This window comes from Mandrillus leucophaeus, unplaced genomic scaffold (assembly GCF_000951045.1).
Source record: "Mandrillus leucophaeus isolate KB7577 unplaced genomic scaffold, Mleu.le_1.0 Scaffold70, whole genome shotgun sequence".
NCBI classification, from domain to species: domain Eukaryota; kingdom Metazoa; phylum Chordata; class Mammalia; order Primates; family Cercopithecidae; genus Mandrillus; species Mandrillus leucophaeus.
Genome location: NW_012107586.1, coordinates 3622261 through 3643782, shown reverse-complemented (window position 1 = coordinate 3643782; position 21522 = coordinate 3622261). Strand labels below are relative to the sequence as shown.

Here is a 21522-nt window from a genome sequence, read left to right as displayed (position 1 = left end):
GGAAGCGGAGGTTGTGGTAAGCTGAGATCGCACCATTGCACTCCAGACTGGACAAGAGCAAAACTCTGTCTCAGGCTGGGAGCGGTGGCTCATGCCTATAATCCCAGCACTTTGGGAGGCCAAGGCAGGCGAGTCACAAGGTCAGGAGATCGAGACCATCCTGACTAACACGGTGAAACTCTGTCTCTCCTAAAAAATACAAAAAAATTAGCTGGTTGTGGTGGCGGGCACCTGTAATCCCAGCTACTTGGGAGGCTGAGGCAGGAGAACGGCACGAACCTGGGAGGTGTAGAATGCAGTGAGCCGAGATCACGCCACTGCACTCCAGCCTGGGCGACAGAGCAAGACGCCGTCTCAAAAAAAAAAACAAAAAAAAAACTCTGTCTCAAAAAAAAAAACAGTGTGTAGCACCTTTCCCTTCTCTCTCTTCCTCCTGATCTGCCACGTAAGACATGCCTGTTTCCCCTTTGCTTTCCATCACGATAGTAAGTTTCCTGAGGCTTCCGCAGCCATCCTTCCTGTACAGGTTATGGAGCTGTGAGCCAACTAAACCTCTTTTCTTTATAAATTACCCAGTCTCAGGTAGTTCTGTATAGCAATGCGAGAACAGACTAACATAGCCATTAATTCAGTAACTGCAAAGTCCCGACTCAGCTCTGGAAAAGGATTTTGGAAAAAGGAACAGAGGTAGAGGGAGACAGATTTCTAATGTAAAAGCCATCTCCCTTTCAATATTCATTACCTTAAAGCAGGGACTGATGGTTGAGGGCCAGCGCACAGGGTCCTTGAGAATGAGGCTGACCAGCTGAAAGATGCTTGTAGCATAGAAGGGAGGAGTGCCTACTGCCAGTTCATACAGTATGCAGCCAACAGACCAGAGGTCAGCTGTGTGGTCGTATGGTCGCTCCTCCACCAGCTCTGGAGACATATAGAGTGGTGTGCCTTTGATGGACGTCAGCACCATTGTGTTGGTGCTCATAGCCCGGGCAAATCTGCGAAGATAACGGGATGGATATGGAAAGAGAAAAGATATTCTAAACCTGGTCACTACTACCTAACATAGAGATATTCCAAACCGGAGCAGCGGGAGCACCTTTGATTAGGTTCCAGAAGACCCAGCAGAAGTCCCAATCTCCAGCTCTGGTTCTAAAATGAGGCGCAAATAAGTCAAGAGTATGGTCTAAGATTCCCTGTGGGGCCGGACGCAGTGGAGTAATCCTAGCACTTTGGGAGGCCGAGGTGGGCAGATCACCTGAGGTCAGGAGTTCGAGACCAGCCTCACCAACATGGAGAAACCCCGTCTCTACTAAAAACACAAAATTAGCCAGGCGTGGTGGCACACGCCTGTAATGCCAGCTACTCTGGAGTTGAGGCAGTCGAATTGCTTGAACCCGGGAGGCAGAGGTTGCGGTGAGCGGAGATCATGCCATTGCACTCCAGCCTGGGTAACAAGAGTGAAACGCCTTCAAAAAAAAATTAAAAAAAAAAAAAAACAGATACCCTGTGGAACTGGAAGCATAAATGGATGCTAGAATCTTTACCCAAAGTCACAGAGCTTGATGCCACCACCCTTGGCAAGGAGGATGTTCTGAGGTTTCATATCTCGGTGTAGGATGCGGTGGGAATGCAGATAGTACAGGGCTGATACCAACTGAGCAGCAATGGCCTGAACCTAGAGGTTAAAGAGGTGAGAGAAAGAAAAAAAAGGTTAGAAGCAGCAGCTGGCTGACAAATCCAAAAACTTCTCCTAATATTACTGCTAATCTTTTCTTCCTTCCCTTTCTCGCAGAGCTTCACACTACTCCTTTCTTAGTTATTGTTCCCCTTGTTTAATCCCTCTTTCATTTGCTCATTCATTCATTCAAGAAAAATTTATTGAATCTCATTTACTATCTGCTTGACCATGGGCAAACTAAGGTGACAATCTATATACTGACACCATCTACCCTGGTGGATTATTGTAAGGATTGAGTGAAAGCATGCAAAATAATACTCAGAATGGTGCCTGGCACATAGTAAATATTCAATACACATTACCTGTTATTAAATAAAACAAAATGCCTTTTTTCAAGAAAAGTAGTCAGACAAACAATCAAGACAGATAAAACAAATATGGTGATTAGGCATGGTGGCTCATGCCTGTAATCCCAGCACTTTGGGAGGCTGAGGCGGGCAGATCACCTGAGGCCAGGAGTTCGAGACCAGCCTGGCCAGCATGGTAAAACCCCATCTCTACTAAAAGTACAAAATTAGCTGGGCATGGTGGCACATGCTATAATCCCGGCTACTGGGGAGGCTAAGGCATGATAATTGCTTGAACCTAGGAGGCGGAGATTGTTGTGAGCCAAGATCGTGCCACTGCACTCCAGCCTGGACAACAAAGCAAGACTCCATCTCAAAAAATAAAATTCAATTAAAAATAATTAAAAAAAGATTACTTACAAATACTGGTGAGTGCTTAGAAGGAAAGGGAATGCTGCAATAATGAATCCCAAGGGGGGCCTACTTGCTTGAGTACAGAGAAACCCCTAGAATAAATGTGGCTGGAGGATATGTGTAACAAAATCCCACTGCTAACCACCATATCCTGGTGCCAAATCCTGACTCACCACAACCTTTATTCTTACTGCCCTCTTTCTGGTACCATTTCACTGGTCCTTCTTCCCTAAAGGTATCTAATAACAACAATGTTAATAGCAACTATTCAAACACATTACATGACTTATCACTCTTCACCACAGACTTATCAGGCAAACATGATTATTATCTTCATTTTACAAATGAGGAAACTAAGCACAAAGAAATTAAAGTAACTTGTCCAAGCAGACCCAGCTAGGAAGGTGCAGAGCCAAGCTTCCTACTCAGATATTTTGGCTCTAATGTTTATATAATTTACTCCCACACCACACTGCCTCTATATACCTAAACTCTTATATTCTTCTCAGAAGTCTGAGAAGAAATGGAGACTCTCAGTGTCCTTAGCTTGCTCTACCAGTTCCTAACCTGGAGAGAGGTTGGTGGTGGGAAGTTGAAGGCAGGAAGCATACCTGGTCTTCCGGAAGTTTTCCATCATCTTCTAGAATCTGAAAGAGCTCTCCCTCAGCATAGTCTGTCACCACCACCACCTACAGAGAGAAGGCAGTGGCACTGATGGCTCCAGATTCATGTATTCTGAGGTTGGGAAATTCCTGGAACCCTTGTGCTTGGGGAGACAGGGCCCAAAACTGTCAAAGCACACCTCTTTGTCAGTTTCAAAGCTGTCAAGCATATGCACAATGTTGGGATGCCGCAGACCCCGCATTATTTCAATCTCTCGTTGCAAATTCCTCAGCTCCTTCTCTGAGCGCCCCAATTTTGGGATGAACTTCAGGGCCACGACCTGTCAGTGGTAAGGTGAAAAGTTAATGCCTAATCACACTACTGAAAAGAGCCAGAATTTCAGACTTAATCTCAGAGCTCCAGAAGTCAGACTTTAGAGTGTCTGAGTAACTCTTATTATTTCTGTCAGTCTCCCGTTTCCATTTTCTCCATGGTACCCTGGCCTTATCCAGGCTTTCCCCACTCCTCATCTTTTTTGCATGGGCAAAACATCTCACCTTCTAGGAGAAGTGTTCTGATTTGACCAAAGCAGTCAAGATGAGATTTAGGGGAAAGGAAAGGAAAAAAAAATTAAGAGGAAATAATAGAGTTCAAGTGGTTTACCTCTTACCACATGGTGTGCTAGAGACTAATAATAATAATATTTTTTTGTTTACTAAGAGCCAGGCACTGTACTAACTGATTTAATGTGACAACATACTTAACCTCAAACGCCATCAATCAGTTGCTGTTCTTATCCCCATTCTAGAGATGAGGAAATTGAGACATAGAGAAGTTAAGTAATTTGTCCATAATTCTAGGGTTAGAAAGCGGTGGAGATGGAATTTATACCCAAATAATACAACTTCAGAGCTTATACTCCATAAGAAGTATGAGAGAGTCAATGCCTTAGGAATATAAACTGGTATACATACATCCCTTGTAGACCCATTTTCCACTGGAGTTGGGGGTACCAAATCCCACCCAAAAGGTATCCCTCTTTGTACAATACCTGAGCACTGTATTTTCTTCGACCCTTGTACACCCTCCCAAAAGAGCCTTCTCCAATCATCTCCAACACGTGGTACTTTTCCATGACAGAGGTTTCAGAATCTCTTAGAAGGAAAAAAGTAGAGACGGTGAAGAGCTATAGATCCAGGGACAATTCCACAACATCTGGGAGGCCTAGTTGGGGCATGGGAAAGGAAAAATGTTAGCCACCTTGCCTTTTCTCTTTTTCACAAAGACCAAGCCTCAAAAAACATGGGAGGGTAGAATGATGCAAAGATGATGCGATCTTGGAACAAACACAGCATCTCTTTGTAGTTCCTCTCCACTTTCAGCCTCCTGTCCCCAATCCGGCCCCATGCCCACCTGACACCTGGTCCCCCTTCTCCCTCACCCAGCTTGGCCCACTCGACCCTGCTCTCTTAACCTTGCATCGCCCACCCAACCCTGCTCCTTCGAGTCTCCCCCAAGTTCCTGCCACTCCCAGATTCCTCAGCACCTGCTCTCAGACCCCCTGGCCCATGCGCTTCGCAAGCCAGGGTCCCTCTCTCATCCCCAGCCTAGGAAATCCAAGCTCCTCAGGCCCAGGGACGGATTCCCTGGCCTTTAGCCCCATATCTTCTGGCTGCCTGCATACGTTGCCTGACTTACAATTCTTCTCCACCCGCCCCTCTCGCCGGTCCCTTTTGGCTCCCTTTCTAACAATTTTACTCGCTAGAACTGGTGAGAAGTTCAGAGGACAAAGGCGCTCAGAGGTGTGGGAGGGACGGCGGACCACACACGGGCACTTCCTGGGACGCATCCGAACTGCCTCTGGGCCATCAGGCCCGGCTAAGGACCCGGAGTCTGCGGTTGCCTAGAAACGACGCTAGCTGCCCACCCCTCTTAGTTTTCCGCCTCCGACTTCCCTAAGGGCATTTCCGGTTCCGGCAGCGGGCCGGTGAAGACATGGCGGCGTCTGCGTCTGCAGCTGCAGGGGAGGAGGACTGGTAACTTCGGGGGCATGGGCTTTGGCTGACAGTCTGGATCTAGTCCAGAGGCCTAGCAGCTGTCGCAGACGGTCCGTACGGCGGGCGTGTGGGGTGGAGCGAAGGATGAGGGATGGCAGAGATGCTGACATCTCCTCTGGGAGATCTTCTAGACTGGGAAACGGGAGGGTGGAGGGGCGCTGATCTGAGTGAGAAGAGACCGGGTCTGCGCCCGCCAGACCAGTTCAGGCCTCGCCTTATCCGGTTCGATCCCCTTTCCTCCAGCTTCACGCTATCCCTTTCTATGCTCCTCAAATGAATTTTCTCAGGGGCTTTGGGGGATACCTGCCCGTCAGACCTCCCCATCTCCCTCTCGCCTCTCAGAACTAGTGCCCTCCAGTTCGGTACCCCTTTCTCCTTGGATCAGCGTTTTTCCGCCGACGCTTTCCTCAACCTTCTCTCTCCCACACAGCACTAGTGAGGACTATTGTCTGAATAAAGCTTTACACCTCACATAAAGTCCCTCTAGTCCTTCTCTCAAGCATTGTTAACTAAAGACTAGAACATGGAAGGACTCTGGGATTTGGAAGTAGGATCAGTGTGGGTTAACTCCGCATTTTATTAGCTGTGTGATGCTGACCAGGCCATCTAGCTTCTGTGAGTCAGTGTCCTCAGCTGTAAAAACAAAGTGGGTGTGGTATTTACCTCAGAATAGTTGAGAAGATCACGATGGATTTGTAATATACTTAAGTCTGTTTTTTTGTTTTGTTTTGTTTTGTTTTTTGAGACAGAGTCTCACTGTCGCCCACGCTGGAGTGCGGTGGTGCGATTATGGCTCACTGCAGCCTCAACCTCCCCAGGCTCAGGTGATCCTCCTGCCTCAGCCTTCCAAGTAGCTGAGGCTACAGGTGTGTGCCACCATGCCCAGCTAATTTTGTATTTTTTGTAGAGACAGAGTTTTGCCATGTTGGCCAGGCCGGTCTTGAACCCCTGGGTTCAAGTGATCCTCCCACCTCAGCCTCCCAAGGTGCTGGAATTACAGGCGTGAGCCACCACACCCGGCCTCCTTTTCATTAATAACTGAGGTGCAGGCACCTGGGAAGATTAGATGAGCCCCAAAGAAGTAAAGTGATTTGCCAAAAGGTGGAAAATTGCGACTAGAAATCCACATCTATCTGACTCCACACCTTAGATTCTTTATACTAGGACATTCTTCAGTCCCCTCTCCCCCATTTTGTTGTCACCACCTTACCAGCATCCCATCCAGGACCCACATAACTAGGGTAGGCAAAGTATTGAAGGGCCACTTGACTGAGGCTACACCTCAGTGTTACATTGGTTCAGGGAGCCCTGCTAGTACTGGCCTTTATTAAGACTATCTAGACTACTGGTTTTCAAAGTGTTCAGGGAAACTTTTTCTTTTCTTTTTTTAAGAGACGGAGTCTTACTTTGTCACCCAGGCTGGAGTACAGTGGCAAGATCATGGCTCATTACAGCCTCAACCTCCTGAGCTCCAGTGATTCTTCTGCCTCAGCCTCCCAAGTAGCTGGGACCACTGTGTCCAGCTAATTTTTTATTTTCTGTAGAGATAGTCTCGCTTTGTTGCCCAGGCTGGTCTCGAACTCCTGGCCTCAAGTGATCCTCCCACCTCAGCCTCCCAAAGTGCTGGGATAACTTATAGTTGACCTGTTCAGGGGAACTTTTAAGATTCAGGGGAGACACCTTGAGCCATGGAGAGAACAACAGTGAGTGCAGCAGCCTGTAGTGCTGTGAGACTCCCATCCCATGTCAGCCAAAACTACACTATTTTCTGTGAGGTGTAAAGCTTTGTATTTTATATTTTGAAGTTTCTGCCTAAGGCTTAACAACAACTGACATAAGTCGTGCTGGAGCAGCCTTACTCTTAGAATGAAGAGAGAGCAGTGTGAGAAAGGAAAGTATGCATTTTTCCATGTATCACCTGGTAGAGCTGTAGACATAAACTGATCACTCAGCTTCAATTTCAATACAACTACTGTTTCTATACTTAAGCATGTGTGTCCTCTGATTTACATCGAAACATGGATGCTAACCTCAACAGGCTGATCTAGATCAACCAGACAGCCAGGGTCATAAATACATCCAGAGTACTCTACTACCTCCCTCCTTCCCTCTTCCTTCTAAGGGAGAAGGTTATATACAGACAGGAAGAAAAAGAGGATGTAGACTAGCTACTATAGCCCAGATACTATTAGGTACTTTATATAAACAAATCACCTTTTATCCTCATAGTAACCCTAGAGAGTAGGTGTTATCATCTATATGTGATAGACAGGATAACTTAAGCTTACAGAGAGGTCACTTCCCAGATCGCATAGCTTGTAAGTGATTGGTACCTGTTACTAACTCCGAGGCTGCTGGCTCTTCCATTACAACACAGCCTTTACACCACCCTAGACCTGTTGTGTTGAGGTTGCTATCTCCTTTAAGAAGGCTTAGGGTGACTGGTGTTAAAAGTGTATGTAGACAGTAGCCAAGGCACTGGGATCCACACTGGACATTGATGTAGGGAAAGGCTGGAGTAATATTGGTAACGTTAATGCTAGTAAATGGGTGCCATACCTCTAGACCAGAAAGTCAGCCACTAAGGGGAATGAAACTTAAACAAGGAGTCAGGAAACCCGACTCTGGGCCCAGTTCTACCTATGTTAAGCCTTGGTTAGTCATTTTATTTTTCTGGAATCCACTTCTTCATCTCTTGGCAGAAATAATGCTTAAAATTCTGATTTTTGTGCCTCCTATTTGGCCAGTTGAAAACTTAAGGTAACATTTTCCTTGTTTTTAAGGAGTTTAGCAGGAAAATGCATTCTGGTAGATTGCCATTTTTCTACAAAGCCCGCGTTTATTGGCCTTAGCAGACTTCCACAGGGAGAGTTGTAATGGTGAGTCAGTCTACTCCTGTCTCTCTAGGGTCCTTCCCTCTGAAGTTGAAGTGTTGGAGTCCATCTATCTGGATGAACTACAGGTGATTAAAGGAAATGGCAGGTATGTATTCAACCAGCGGTGGGCAGGAGTCCACCTAGTAATGAGGAGAGGTTCTATGCCGAATCTGGGTCTTAAGACAGTGTAAGCCTTGATTCAGAGATAATATTTCTGTTGTGTAGACAAAAGCTATTCCTTTAATCCTACCCCAAAAGAAAGAGTCCAATGTGTACTTTCTTTGCCCACTTTACTGTCTCAACCCCATCCTCCCCAGCCCCCAAGTCCTTACACAGTCACATCTGCGTTTCTACTTGATTCACCTGCAGAACTTCACCGTGGGAGATCTACATCACTTTGCATCCTGCCACTGCAGAGGACCAGGATTCACAGTATGTCTGCTTCACTCTGGTGCTTCAGGTCCCAGCAGAGGTGAAGCCCCTACTCTGTGGCAGCAAAGGGAGGAAGGGGAGAGTCCCTGGGGTGGATCACTTCAGCAGTAACTTGTTATTTGCCCCCACTAGTATCCCCATGAGGTGCCACAGATCTCTATCCGAAATCCCCGAGGACTTTCAGATGAACAGATCCACACGTAAGTTGAACCTGTCAAACAGGGAAAGCTCAGCTACAGCTTTGCCCAGTGACGGAAATGGGCAGGCCTAATATGTGGTTTGCCCTCTTCCTCCAGGATCTTACAAGCGCTGGGCCATGTGGCCAAGGCCGGGCTGGGCGCAGCCATGCTCTATGAACTCATTGAGGTAAGAGGTGCGCTAGTCTGGGATATGTTCTTTCCTTCGAGCTAGAGCAGTTTCTAGCTGTAAAAGGGACCATGGGCCTAGAATCTTAAATAGATCTGGAATCATTAAGTAAGACCTAAATTAATCCAGAGAAATGAGACTCTTCTATTTGAGAAACTTCCCGAAAGACACTGCTTAGTGAAACAACCCACATGAAGCAACACCTGGAGCTCCAATATACACGGAAAACTTCTGCTGTTTGAGATTAAAAATATAAAATTAAGTACAGTCTTATTTTCCTCTAGTTTATTTATTTTTTATTTTTATTTTATTTATTTATTTATTTTTTGAGACAGTCTTAGTCTGTCATCCAGGCTGGAGTGCAGTGGCGTGATCTCAGCTCGCTGCAACCTCTGCCTCCCAGGTTCAAGTGATTCTCCTGCCTCAGCCTCCCAAATAGCTAGGATTACAGGCATGTGCCACCACACCCAGCTAATTTTGTATTTTTAGTAGATATGGGGTTTCTCCTTGTTGGCCAGGCTAGTCTTGAACTCCTGACTTCAGATAATCCACCTGCCTTGGCCACCCAAAGTGCTGGGATTATAGGCATGAGCCACCACGCCCAGCCTCTCCTAGTTTAAATTTTTAAGAAAAATGTTCAGAATAGAATGAAGGTGGGTGGCTGAGAGTCAAAGAGAGTGGGTTTGATAGGCCACTGTAGTAGTCCTAGGTCAGGCCTCCACAATGCAGCCTTGGACTTTGTGGAATTCCAGAGTACACTATTAGCTGTTCAAATAACAATTCAAATGCATAGTTCACAGCCCAACTCAATGCCTTGTGAATTTTCTGTCCATTCGGGTTGTCCATGCTTTGACATGCTTTCTGAAAGCTGACTTAGAACAAACTCATTGCCCCATGGGGGAATGATATTGAAGGGGACTAATCAAGAAAGGCCTCCCAGAAGATGAGTTTTAATTGAACATTTTTTTCTCTCAAGGTGTATTATTTTCATCTCAAAGATATATTAAAAGTGACTTAATGAAAGGAAAAACAATTAGGTTGAATTTTGAAACCAGGAAGATCAAATTTTGGGGGAGGGGCAGAGACGTGGAGAAGGATTGATTCCCAGCAGAGGGAGCATCACCAAGACAGAAATGCATAAACACAAGGTAACAAACTGGCCTGGTAGGAGCCAAGTCCAGCCAGTCACTCCTAGGAGTAGTAGACAGGCCTTGCTCACCATTCTTCCCCCTAACCCCCTGTTTAATCAGTGTCTTCTCTCCTCAGAAAGGGAAGGAAATTCTCACAGATAACAACATCCCTCATGGCCAGTGTGTCATCTGCCTCTATGGTTTCCAGGTGAGTTTCTCTCTTGGGACCTGGCATTCTGCTTGGGACCAAGATGAGGGCTGTGAGAGAGCTCTGACTTAGTGCCCTACATCTGCCTTCCCTCTAGGAGAAGGAGGCCTTTACCAAAACACCCTGTTACCACTACTTCCACTGCCACTGCCTTGCTCGGTACATCCAGCACATGGAGCAAGAGCTGAAGGCACAAGGACAGGAGCAGGAACAGGAACGGCAGCATGCTGCAACCAAACAGGTAGACCTTACCAGACCTGCACGCTCATCTGACACCCTTAGGCACAGCCTTTCACAACCTTTCCATCCCTCCACTCCAGTAGCTCTTCACCTTTTTAGGGTCATAGATAACCTTGAGATTAATGAACTCTTACCTCTGTCCAGAAAAAAGGGCATCTTTTTATTTTTTATTTTTTATTTTTTTTTTTGAGATGGGGTGTCACTCTGCCACCCACGCTGGAGTGCAGTAGTGCAATCTCGGCTCACTGCAACCTCCGCCTCCTGGGTTCAAGCCCTCGGCTCACTGCAACCTCTGCCTCCTGGGTTCAAGCAATCCTCCTGCCTCAGCCTCCTGAGTAGCTGGGATTATAGGCATGAGCCACCATGCCCAGCTAATTTTTGTATTTTCAGTAGAGATGGGGTTTCACCATGTTGGCCAGGCTGGTCTCAAACTCATGACCTCAAGTGATCTGCCTGCCGTGGCCTCCCAAAGTGCTGGGGTTACAGGCGCGAGCCACTGTGCCTGGCCAGGGCATCCTTCTATACACTTACATATTGCATGCAGTTTCAGGGGGTTCCCAGATCTCTAGTTAGACAACCCGTGCTCTGTCCCAACTCACTGCTGAACCAGTGTCCCTGTGCCCTTTAGTCCCAGCCCTCTGCAGATTAGGTTGGCTGATGGGTCAGCACCAGGGGACATCCTGGGCTGTGACACAGGCATATGATTTTTCCTCTTTTTTAGAAGGAAGTCGGTGTGCAGTGTCCAGTGTGCAGAGAGCCCCTCGTTTATGATCTTGCCTCGCTGAAAGCAGCCCCTGAACCCCAACAGCCCATGGTAAGGAGTCTTTCTTCCAGTCTGAGCCAGGAGTAATGGCATTTTCTAAAGAGTAAGGAATGGCATCTTGTCTGTGTCAAATGGGATCTCTGAAATTGGGCTTGAACTGCCTAGGACCTCTCTGCAAAGCCACATCCCCCACTGGTGGGAGCCTAAGACTCTGGGAGCCCAGACCTGAGGGGCAAAACCAATGCAGATCTCCTGAGGCAGCCTCGGAGGAGTAGGGATTTGAGTCTGCCTTCTGATGTTCATTATTTCCTCTCTGCCATTCTTCCTTCCAGGAGCTGTACCAGCCCAGTGCAGAGAGCTTGCGCCAGCAAGAAGAACGCAAGCGGCTCTACCAGAGGCAGCAGGAACGGGGGGGAATCATTGACCTTGAGGCTGAGCGAAACCGTTACTTCATCAGCCTTCAGCAGGTGAGGGAAGGGTTTCCCAGTCGTCCCGTAATGCCACCAGCCTTCCTACAAACCCCAATCGGCCATGGCCCCAGAGTGAGCTTTGTTCTAACCACGGAGATGATAGGCTGATCATGGTCAGCCCAGATAGTAGGAGAGGGGCCTGTAGTTCCCTGCCTCGAGGAGCTGCATCTCCCTCACTGCATCTTGTCACTTCTTTCTAGCCTCCTACCCCTGCGGAACCTGAGTCAGCTGTAGATGTCTCCAAAGGATCCCAACCACCCAGCACCCTTGCAGCAGAACTGTCCACCTCATCAGCTGTCCAGTCCACCTTGCCAACTCCTCTGCCTGTGGCAACCCAGTACATGTGTGAGAAGATTCCAGGGGCTGGGTCAAATCAGCAAAGGTTGGGCGAAACCCAGAAAGCTATGCTAGATCCCCCCAAGCCCAGTCGAGGTCCCTGGCGACAGCCCGAACGGAGGCACCCGAAGGGAGGGGAGTGCCACGCCCCTAAAGGTACCCGTGACACCCAGGAACTGCCACCTCCTGAGGGGCCCCTCAAGGAGCCCATGGACCTAAAGCCAGAACCCCATAGCCAAGGAGTTGAAGGTCCTCCACAAGAGAAGGGGCCTGGCAGCTGGCAGGGCCCCCCACCCCGCAGGACTCGGGACTGTGTTCGCTGGGAGCGCTCTAAAGGCCGGACACCGGGTTCTTCCTACCCCCGCCTGCCTCGGGGCCAGGGAGCATACCGGCCTGGTACTCGGAGGGAGCCCCTGGGCCTGGAATCTGAGGATGGTTCCTAGCAGGACTTGTGGGGGACAGGGAATTGGGGATGGGAGGGGGGCAATAAAGATATTTGGCCTTGTTTGGCTTTCTTTGCTCAGCAGCACCTAGCCTGTGAGGAATGGCTCTTTTTCTCAATTCCTAGTAAGATTGGGGTGTGGCAGAACAGTTCCCAACTTCACTCTGAAGTCTATTTTCCAAAGAGCTGGGTAGAGGGTCTGACATCTCAGCAGCTAGTATAGTGGGTTTCAGGGAAAACTAGTGGGATGTCAGCATGTAAGCAGAGTCCTTAGGACCCACCATTAACAACCCATTGTGTACACATACACACCTGTCCATTATTTATATACATAGAATGCCTTTAGGTAGAGGAATTTAGTTTCCCGTTTTGTGTCTCATCTCTTTATCTTAGGCTGTGCCCCATCATTTGTGTGTCTGGTTGCCTGGCTGATCCCTATAAGCACCTGTGTATTGGGGTCCGCGTGTTTCCTAAACAAAGGAATGAACACACAAGACAACACAAGACAAGACAAACATGGCGGCCGCCTCGAATGGCGCGCTCTGCTTTATTTTATACAGTTTGTGGAATGTTGCCAAGTCACAAGACACATTGTTGTTTTTCTGACCTTTCCCTGACTTTCTGGATTTTCAAGATGTTTACACATAAACAAGCCCCCACCACCCTGCTTCGTTTGCAAGAGCAGGACTTATCGGGAACGTCTCGTAGTCCTCTACACCTGTGATTGCAGCCCCTGTCTTACTCAAGTACCAATTCAGTGATAAAGGGAGATGAGAGCAGAGTAGTGTGGCAGATGTTTATTGAACTAAAGGAGGAGAGCTGAGCTGAGCCCAGCCTGATCACCTCCTCAGAGACTCAGCATTGTGAATTGCCCCCACAGGGTCATTTTTATACAGCATGAAGTAGCCCTGCACCTGGGCAGGACTGATCTGGGTTGTAGCTTGAAGGACATGTTCTGCAAAGTCCTCAGCTAAGGAAGGTGCCTGCCCTGGATAGAACCTCTGGAACATCTGGGACAGCTGCCAGTGTGAGCAGTAGCCCACATACTCCTTCAGGTCCACTCGCCCGGGGCGTATCAGGGCGGGGTCCAGCCTGAGAGAAGATAGGGAAAGCAGAGTCACAGGCAGTGGTCACACTAGTACCCAACAGAGATGGCTCCTCGACCTCCTGTTCCTCCCAAGGCACTAGGGGAGTGGGTGGGCTCTTGCCTCAGTCTCAGGATGCTTGGCTCCTTCCTACCTGTCAACGTGGTTGGTGGTCATGAACACAATGCGGGCCTCAGTGGAAGCCACACCATCCAAGGCATTGAGCAGTCCACTGAAGGTGAGGCGACCTAGGCCTTGGTACTTGACTGGGTCTGGAGGAAGGCAAAGATAAGGAAGCATGAGTAGTCATAGCCCAGCATAAAATCAGCATGCCCCACTATGTTCCCCTACTTATCCATGCGTCTCATGGGCTCTTGTCACTAACCCAGGCATCCTCCACCAGCCCTCTGGATTTCTGTTTTCTTCCCCTGTTCCACAGTTACTCACTCCCCTTCCTCCAGAACCCCTCACTTACTCTCCACAGCCAAGTCTCGACTGAGAAAAGCAGCATCCACATCCTCCAGGAGCACCAGGCTCTGCTGCGGGGCCACGCTCAGCAGGTGGTTGAGCCGGTCATCAGAGAGGCTAGAGTCCGTGAGGCTCAGCAGGCAGATGCTGTGCTCCAGTTCCCCAGCCAGGGCTGTGCTATGGAGGATGGGATGGCAGGAAGTAGCAGGCAACCTGGAAATGCTTCCTCAGGCCCAGCTACTCTCCTCACAGTCTGGGGACATGTGTCTCAGAGGCCTGATTTCTACCTCACACCCTAATGTTCCACACATTTCATGTTTATCCTGGTCCCCGGTCCCCAGTTCCCAGATTCATTTCCCTTTCCAACCCCATCAGCCCAGCGTTTCCAAAAAGGCTTCATTTTGCCAAGTTAAGAGAAATTTTGAATACTCACATAAAACTGCTCTTTCCGCAACCAGGGGGCCCATAAAGCAGGTAGCCACGTCTGTAGGGAATGCCTAGGGATAGAGCCAGGATGATCATGTCTTTTGCCCCAGATATCCATGTTCATTCCCAGCCCTGGCCCCTGGAAGCCTGATAATCTTGGTACAGAAGTAAATCATTCTCATACACAACTTTTCATTCCTCTTAATCTCTGGGAATTGGACTAGAGCTTTATATCACCTCATCTGGCCAGAGACCAACCTGTCCCCTCTAAAAATGTCAAAAACAGCACAGCCGAGACCCCAGCTGCTTCTCACCTCTGTCAGTGTACCACTTGGGGTTATCGATGAATTCCTGGACATCTCTGACAATTCGGTCAGCCAGACCCTGTTGCAGAACCACAGAATTCAGTGGTCGCCGGCGGCGTGGATAGCCAAAGGGACGCCATTCAGAGCCCACAGCTGTGTACATCACGGTCTTCCCTTCCTCCTGCTGCAAGGCTAGCTCTCGAGCTGGGAAGGAGAAGAGATAAAGCCAGTAATTCTCTTCACCATGGCTGATTCTTCAGTTAGGTGGAGCTGAGCCAAACAGCTTCCCCCTGTTCCCATGGGCTCACCACAGCCTGCTTATTCCACCTCTCCAAACTGCTCATCTGATGTCAAATGTCCCCATCCCTGCAATGTCCCGAGAAAGCCTGCCTGTGCCATCCCACACCTTCCTCCAGGATGTTGAAGAAAACCTTTCGGTCAGTGCCCAGGGCCGTGAAGGTGACAGATTCCCAAGGAGTTCCCGTCTGCAAGTCTATCATCTGCATCTCTCGACTTCGTTCTACCCGGATCCATTTCCCCCGATACCTGAATAAGAACGATCAAAAAAGAGTGAGTGAATGGGTCAAACCAAGCTTCCATCATTCTTTTCTACTCGCACAGCCCTCCCTAGCTCCCAACTTTACCAGATAAAGTGGTTTCCAGGGCTGGGGACAAATTCAAACTTAGTGGAAATGCGGCCGCTCTCATGCTGAAGGTACGAAGTCTCGACACTGAGGTGCTGAGTACGGGTACTATGGCGGGTGAGCCAGCTAAGCAACCAGGCATAGCTCCTGTCTCGAGCAGGGACTTCCAGTGTGATCATGTAATGGCGCCGGAATGCCACCAGGCCCAGTTGGGCACCCTTCCGGGCCAAGGCCAGGGCTGTGCCCACACCCACCAGCCCAAATCCAGCCCCAAAGTAGGGATTGTCCTTCAGGGCCAGAATAAAGTCTGAAAGTGGCATCTTGAAAGGGAAACACCAAACCTTACAGGCCCTGGAGTGTTACAAAAACCTAGGGGTGGGAAACAGTGGAGAAGGGACAAAGCACAAGATTACTTTAGAAACTGGACCTCCCCAGCCCTGCCCACAGGTCAGCACTACTGTGTGGGTCAATATCCTCCTTTTGTGGGGTAAGGGTAGTGTTGGAATGCAAGGGTGGAGACTCCAGGCCCCTCATCCCATTTTGCCCTTCATTAGTCTACTCACACCTGTTTCCTACCAGAGGACCATGTCTGGAGATGCCTTAAACCAAAAAGAGCTATATAAACTGGCTTCACATCAGGATAATGGATGGACAAGATTTTTGTCGTCCCTGGGACCAGCTTTGATAAAAAGGGGCCCACTGGCTGCAGTCAGCAAGGGAGAAGCATCCACTGACTTGTCAGTAACCCTATGCCTTGTTATGAGTAATGTCCTTCAAATATCCTCACCCTTACATCCCCAATATCTAATGTCCTGTTTATACCTTTAATTACCTCCCACCTAAACTGTCTTTAAAATCATAGTTCTTGAAATGGCATTTTAAAAGGTCTTCACCTCCGGCTTCATGGAACAGCTACAAAAGGGTCCAGATCTTTCATCATAGGGATAAGCTCCAATTCCATCTCTCTCTCTGCTCCAGCACCTTCAATGGCTGGCTCCCAACAGACCCCTGAACTGGGTACAAACTCAGCCTGGTACTCAAGACCCTCTACAATTCGGCGCCCACCTACCTTTCATGGATTAGCTCCCAACACTACCTGTTCAGTAAATATGCAAATACGCAACAAATATGTTCAACAAGTAAGCAACCTCCCAACTCCTTGTTCATACAGTTCTCTTGGCTCGGAATGCCTGTTCTTTTCTCCCTCATTCTCCCCAACTGAAAATCTGCCCATCTGCTACTTTCTCCACGGATCGTCACATTGTAGACAATAAGATCCTGAGGGATAAGCGCGAAGTTGTTTCTAGTACACCTCTCCTCCAACCCTGAACCCCGGCCACTTTGCCCTGCCCCTGGCATGCAGGGAGATGAGCTGACAGCAGAGACCTCGGCTGAGCCTCAGAATTGGTATCCAGAATTCCAAAACACCTATGCATGGAAGGCCACAGACAAAGCTCTCCCGCCTCCGGCCCCTCAGCGATACCCAGGAACCTCGCCCACACCCCAGCTCGCGCCTCCAGCCACATGCTTTGGGGTAATCCGTCGCTCAGCCTTCTCACCGATACGACTCTCTGGCCCTCTGTCTCGATGGTTTCACCGCGCCTGCACTTTGGGGAAGCTGCGCTCGGCCCCGCCCCGGGTCCTTTCATCGACTTCCCGCCACACCCACCAAGAAGCCCACGCCACTCTATCCCAGAGCTCTCGATGGTGCTTCTCCGGCTTCAGGGCTGGAGTTGGGGTGGAGGGCGGGAAAAACCAGAGAGAGAAAACATAGAGTACCCCGGCAGCCGGCAAGAGGAAGAGAGAGTGGCTTCCACATCCCCAATATCCTAGAGGCGGCTGGGCGGAGGCGGTCGCACAAAGGGGGCACCGGGGGCCGCTCCAGCCGCGGCCGACCATAGAGATGCGGCTCCAGCCGGCACGGGGTCTGGAGGTGAGTGAGTAGCTGCGGGGCGGAACTGGGAAGGGAACGCGGGTGAAGCAAGCTGGAGGCAAAGTTTTTCGAGCCCCGGGATCAGGGTGGGCCTGGGCTCTGGGAACTCTCGGGAGGAGGTACTGAAGGGAGCACCCAGAGGAGCTGGGCCCCGGCACCGCAGTTGCGTCACGCTTCTGGACCCCGCCCGGTACCCGCTGCTCTCAGGACCAAAATCATGACGATGCTCCATCCCAAGCCTTCCAGGTTACAAGCCGCCTTTCCCGTTCGTTGGCTCTTATGATCCAGCTCCCGCCCGGCGATGTGGACACTGTCATCACCTCCATTTTACAGACAGGAAAGCTGAGGCCCAGAGAAGCGATGCGACTGTGTCTGTCCAAGGCTACGCGGTGAGTCAGAGCCAGAGGCAAGTGGGAACCTGGGTCCCTGGGCCGGGGCCCGTTATTTCTCCAGACCTCCTCTCTGCCTTAGTCTGTCCTTTCTCTTCCTCAGTCCTCCTGCCCGGAAGATAAGCGTATTTCTTCTCTCGTGCCCACCTGTCTCCTACCTCACGCTGCCCTTCCTCAGGTGAAGGTTCTTAATCTTGACGGCTCAGCGTCCTCCTTGGCTCCCCCCGGAGGCCATGTATGGCCAAGCTGGAAGATTCCCCAGAGCAGCGATAATATTCAGTAAGTGGAGGCTGCGGTTTCCAGAGAATCCCTCTGGCCACGGGAGTGCACTTCCCAGCCACCTTGTGAATCCCTATGATCTGTTGTTTTGAGTCGTGGGATTCTGGAAATAGGGACTATCAGATTGCAGGATCTTGGGTTTTGTTTGCTTGTTTGTCTGTTTTTTGAGACGGAGTTTCTCGCTCTTGTTGCCCAAGCTGGAGTGCATTGGTGCGATCCTCGGCTCACTGCAGCCTCCACCTCCCGGGTTCCGGTGATTCTCCTCACTCAACCTCCCGAGTAGCTGGGATGATTACAGGCGTGTGCCACCACGCCCTACTGTTTTTTTGTACTTTTAGTAGAAATGGGGATTCACAATGTTAGCCAGGCTGGTCTCGAATTCCTGACCTCAGGTGATCGGCCCGCCCGATCCACCCGCCTCGGCCTCCCAAAGTGCTGGGATTACAGGCATGAGCCACCGTGCCCCGCCTGGTTTCTTCTTTTTTTTTTTTTTTCTTTTTGCATCTTCTCTGTGACTCAATTTCATGAAGTGATTCCTATCATTCTTATTAATTACTAATTATTCAGCCTAAACTCATTTTAGCCATGTATAACAGGGTATGCAATTTAATTGTCATTCATTTCTCAGTTATGTTCCCATATTTAGTTTGAGGCCATAGTCAGTTAATGAGTTTGAAATTTCTCCAAACGTGTTATGTTATAGGTGAGGAACCACTGGTTTAGTGCAAGATACCTAGCGTTACTCCAGTGCAGCTCCATGTCTGTGCTTCTTCACTGGAAGCTTCGATTGTGGGTGATTTGTGTTCGTTGAAGTGATAACATCAGTATCACAAAGTGATGTCATTGAAGTGATAATGTCAACAAATTACTAAAAAGCTACACATCTAGGGAGAGAGACTGATGGGTAAAAAACAGTGCAGTGTGACCTCGTTTCTGAAAGGGCTGTGTACAGAGTGCCCTCAGGATGCCAGAAGAGAGAAAATTAGAGTGTCAGGAAGCCAGGCCAGCACAGTGCCTCACGCCTGTAATCCCAGCACTTTGGGAGGCTGAGGCGGGTGGATCACCTGAGTTCGGGAGTTCAAGACCAGCCTGACCAACATGGAGAAATCCCATCTCTACTAAAAATACAAAATAGTAGCCAGGCATGGTGGCGCATGCCTGTAATCCCAGCTACTCAGGAGACTGAGGCAGGAGAATCGCTTGAACCCAGGAGGCGGAGGTTGCAGTGAGTTGAGATCATGCCACTGCACTCCAGCCTGGGTGACAGACTAAGACTGTCTCAAAAAAAAGAATGTCAGGAAGCCTTCATGGTGGAAGTGACATTTGTGTAGCTTCTTCAAGGATAGTTAATTGGTTAGCCAGACAAGAGAGAAAGATTGAAAAGGGGAAAAGGCGTATCAAGCCAAGAGACGCAAAAGGCTATGAGGGTATAAAAGCAAAAGAGAATGTTGTGAGTCTGGAGAATGGCACATCATCTGGTTCAGAGATCTGCTGAGGGGAGAAGTGGGAGATGAGTCTGGGGAGGTCAGCAGGATCCAGATGATGAAGGAAGGGCCTGCCTTATAATCCATTCTGAGGAATAGTGAGATTATCAAAGGTTAAGAGAGAAAGGGGCCAGGCAAGGTGGCTCACGCCTGTAATCCCAGCACTTTGGGAGGCCAAAGTGGGCCGATCACCTGAGGTCAGAAGTTCGAGATCAGCTTGGCCAACATGGTGAAACTCCATCGCTACTAAAAATACAAAATTTACCCAGGCGTGTGTGTCGCCTGCCTGTAGTCCAGCTAGTAGGGAGGCTGAGGCAGGAGAATTGCTTGAACCCAGGAGCTGGAGGTTGCAGTGAGCCGAGATCACTCCACTGCACTCCAGCCTGGGTGACAGAGCGAGACTCTGTCTCAAAACAAAAAAAAAGGGACTTCTGAGATTCTTTGGCCCCACCTAATTTTGCTGCAGATAAGAAATCTGAGACCCAAATTGCTTAATGACTTGGCTAAGGGCGCTTAGCTAGCGGGAGACAACCTGCAGTCATTAATATGTTGGCCAATACTTGTTGGCTCTCTCCTAATGTTCCGTTATCATTTTTATACTTTTTGTTCTGAACATTATCATAAAAGAAAGCCTCTATTTAGTCTCATAAGGTATATGTGGCATATTGCCATGCAAGAAAATGCCTAAGTCGGTGGGCACTGGGCTGTGTACCCACACCAGCTGGGAAGAAAGTAGGAACTCTAACTTTACTTTGTTTTTCTTCTGGTTGGCTTGTCAGCATTTAAGAGGCCAAAACACACAAGTCGGTGGTGATGACAGACCCACTTTTGGACTCACAGCCAGCCCATAGCACCGGAGAGATGGATGGACTGTGTCCTGAGCTATTGCTGATCCCCCCGCCTCTCTCTAACCGTGGAATCCTGGGGCCTGTCCAGAGCCCCTGTCCTTCCGGGGACCCTGCGCCTTTGCCTACTGAGCCAGGCTGCCTGCTGGTAGAGGCCACAGCAACCGAAGAGGGTCCAGGGAACATGGAGATCATTGTGGAGACAGTGGCTGGAACCCTGACCCCAGGTGCTCCTGGAGAGACCCCAGGTACAAACACAGTTGCAAGCAGGCCAGTGGGACAGGCAGCTCTGAGGTTTTGTCTGGGTTATTTTTGATTCTGTATAAATATGATGAGAACACAAGGTAGCATCCTATTTTTATACTTGGAGATGTTGTCATTTGGTTTGCAGTTGGTGCATGTTGATTGAAGGCTGGCGAAGTGGTGCACAGCCTTCTACCAAGCTTTTGGCAGTCCTTCCTGCAAGGGCTTCATGTGTGTGCTAGGCAGTAATCCAGAAAGTAAGACCTTTCTGACACCTCTGCCGAATCCTGGCTTGTCCCTACTCTTACAGTCCTTGGAGATTCTTTCCTCCATATTGACCCTCCTACCTAGGAACTGCAGCCAGGGATTAAGCAAAAACCCTGTCTTGGCAGGGCTTTCCAGAAGTGATCTGGTATTTCCCTGCCCTAGTTTTTTGTGTATAACATACTTTACTCATCCAAGGCATGTTGTTAAGAATAAGAGTTGAGGCCTGGTACGGTGGCATGCACCTGTAGTCTCAGCTACTTGGGAGGCTGAAGCAGGAAGATTGCTTGAGCCCAGGAGTTAGAGGCTGCAGTATGTTATGATCATACCTGTGAATAGCAACTGCACTCCAGCTTGGGCAATATAGTGAGACCCCTACCACTTTAAAAACAAAACAAAACAAAACAAACAGCAGAAGTTGAGCATTTGTATTTATCTCAGATGAAAGATTCTCCCTTTATTCATCCCATTGTCATCACCTCTTATTTTCAGGAAGCTTCCCTGTTTTTTAATTGCCATCCTTCAGCCATAGTTGTCACCACTTCACTTGGCACTGTAGTGTAGTGACAAAGAATATTGGGAAAGATTAGCTAATTTGACCATATAATATTTCCAAACTTCCATATGGTGAAAGAAATTTAAAAAAAAAAAAGAACCTAGGAAAAACATTTGCAATATATAAGAAAGAGTTAATATCTTTTTTTTTTATTTTTTTTGAGACAGAGTCTCGCTCGGTCACCCAGGCTGGAGTGCAGTGGCACCATCTCGGCTCACTGTAAGCTCCGCCTCCCGGGTTCA

At 48.9% G+C, this 21522-nt stretch overlaps 4 protein-coding genes across 13 annotated transcripts in view; 2 read left to right on the top strand and 2 right to left on the bottom strand.

The window, feature by feature from the left end:
- The window catches only part of STK36 (serine/threonine kinase 36), a 38346-nt gene extending 33367 nt beyond the window's left edge, over positions 1 to 4979 (bottom strand). For both annotated transcript variants that reach the window (XM_011964601.1, XM_011964602.1), the window contains exons 1-6: positions 4790 to 4979; positions 4091 to 4263; positions 3239 to 3379; positions 3048 to 3125; positions 1542 to 1672; positions 743 to 992 (exon numbers count right to left, since the gene is read on the bottom strand). In XM_011964601.1, the coding sequence (XP_011819991.1) occupies positions 743 to 992; positions 1542 to 1672; positions 3048 to 3125; positions 3239 to 3379; positions 4091 to 4174 (684 nt within the window). In that variant the 5' untranslated portion in view covers positions 4175 to 4263; positions 4790 to 4979. The remainder of the gene's footprint in view (positions 1 to 742; positions 993 to 1541; positions 1673 to 3047; positions 3126 to 3238; positions 3380 to 4090; positions 4264 to 4789) is intronic.
- RNF25 (ring finger protein 25) lies at positions 4594 to 12438 on the top strand. Its single transcript, XM_011964603.1, has 10 exons — positions 4594 to 5075; positions 8004 to 8078; positions 8342 to 8444; positions 8537 to 8604; positions 8701 to 8770; positions 10037 to 10108; positions 10206 to 10349; positions 11070 to 11162; positions 11444 to 11578; positions 11782 to 12438. The coding sequence occupies exons 1-10, from the start codon at positions 5035 to 5037 to the stop codon at positions 12358 to 12360; spliced, it is 1380 nt and encodes a 459-aa protein (XP_011819993.1). The 5' UTR covers positions 4594 to 5034; the 3' UTR covers positions 12361 to 12438.
- A 703-nt stretch (positions 12439 to 13141) lies between these two features.
- Positions 13142 to 16934, bottom strand: LOC105528044 (mitochondrial chaperone BCS1). 9 transcript variants are annotated; one of them, XM_011964608.1, is made up of 9 exons: positions 16847 to 16934; positions 16357 to 16565; positions 15288 to 15656; positions 15050 to 15189; positions 14653 to 14847; positions 14346 to 14409; positions 13920 to 14089; positions 13599 to 13716; positions 13142 to 13451 (listed from the first exon to the last, which is right to left on the bottom strand). In XM_011964608.1, the coding sequence occupies exons 3-9, from the start codon at positions 15605 to 15607 to the stop codon at positions 13199 to 13201; spliced, it is 1260 nt and encodes a 419-aa protein (XP_011819998.1). In that variant the 5' UTR covers positions 15608 to 15656; positions 16357 to 16565; positions 16847 to 16934; the 3' UTR covers positions 13142 to 13198. The 9 variants fall into 9 exon arrangements, with proteins under 9 accessions (XP_011819998.1, XP_011820003.1, XP_011820002.1 ...); XM_011964613.1 differs by having other exon boundaries at positions 16384 to 16565; XM_011964612.1 differs by having other exon boundaries at positions 16436 to 16565.
- The window catches only part of ZNF142 (zinc finger protein 142), a 22374-nt gene continuing 17786 nt past the window's right edge, over positions 16935 to 21522 (top strand). Inside the window, exons 1-4 of the mRNA XM_011964614.1 lie at positions 16935 to 17220; positions 17459 to 17609; positions 17713 to 17888; positions 20152 to 20511. Coding sequence (XP_011820004.1) covers positions 20186 to 20511 — 326 coding nt within the window. The 5' untranslated portion in view covers positions 16935 to 17220; positions 17459 to 17609; positions 17713 to 17888; positions 20152 to 20185. The remainder of the gene's footprint in view (positions 17221 to 17458; positions 17610 to 17712; positions 17889 to 20151; positions 20512 to 21522) is intronic.

What these genes read in the sequence shown, in the direction of transcription:
- LOC105528044 (XM_011964610.1), bottom strand. Translation starts at nt 15,607, where the DNA reads ATGCCACTTTCAGACTTTATTCTGGCCCTGAAGGACAATCCCTACTTT. An exon ending in CAAGTGGTACACTGACAGAG is followed by an intron (nt 14,410 to 14,652) that starts GTGAGAAGCAGC and finishes CTCTATCCCTAG; the next exon opens with GCATTCCCTACAGACGTGGC. An exon ending in ACCACCAACCACGTTGACAG is followed by an intron (nt 13,452 to 13,598) that starts GTAGGAAGGAGC and finishes ATCTTCTCTCAG; the next exon opens with GCTGGACCCCGCCCTGATAC.
- RNF25 (XM_011964603.1), top strand. Translation starts at nt 5,035, where the DNA reads ATGGCGGCGTCTGCGTCTGCAGCTGCAGGGGAGGAGGACTG. An exon ending in TGCTCTATGAACTCATTGAG is followed by an intron (nt 8,771 to 10,036) that starts GTAAGAGGTGCG and finishes TTCTCTCCTCAG; the next exon opens with AAAGGGAAGGAAATTCTCAC. An exon ending in CTGAACCCCAACAGCCCATG is followed by an intron (nt 11,163 to 11,443) that starts GTAAGGAGTCTT and finishes TCTTCCTTCCAG; the next exon opens with GAGCTGTACCAGCCCAGTGC.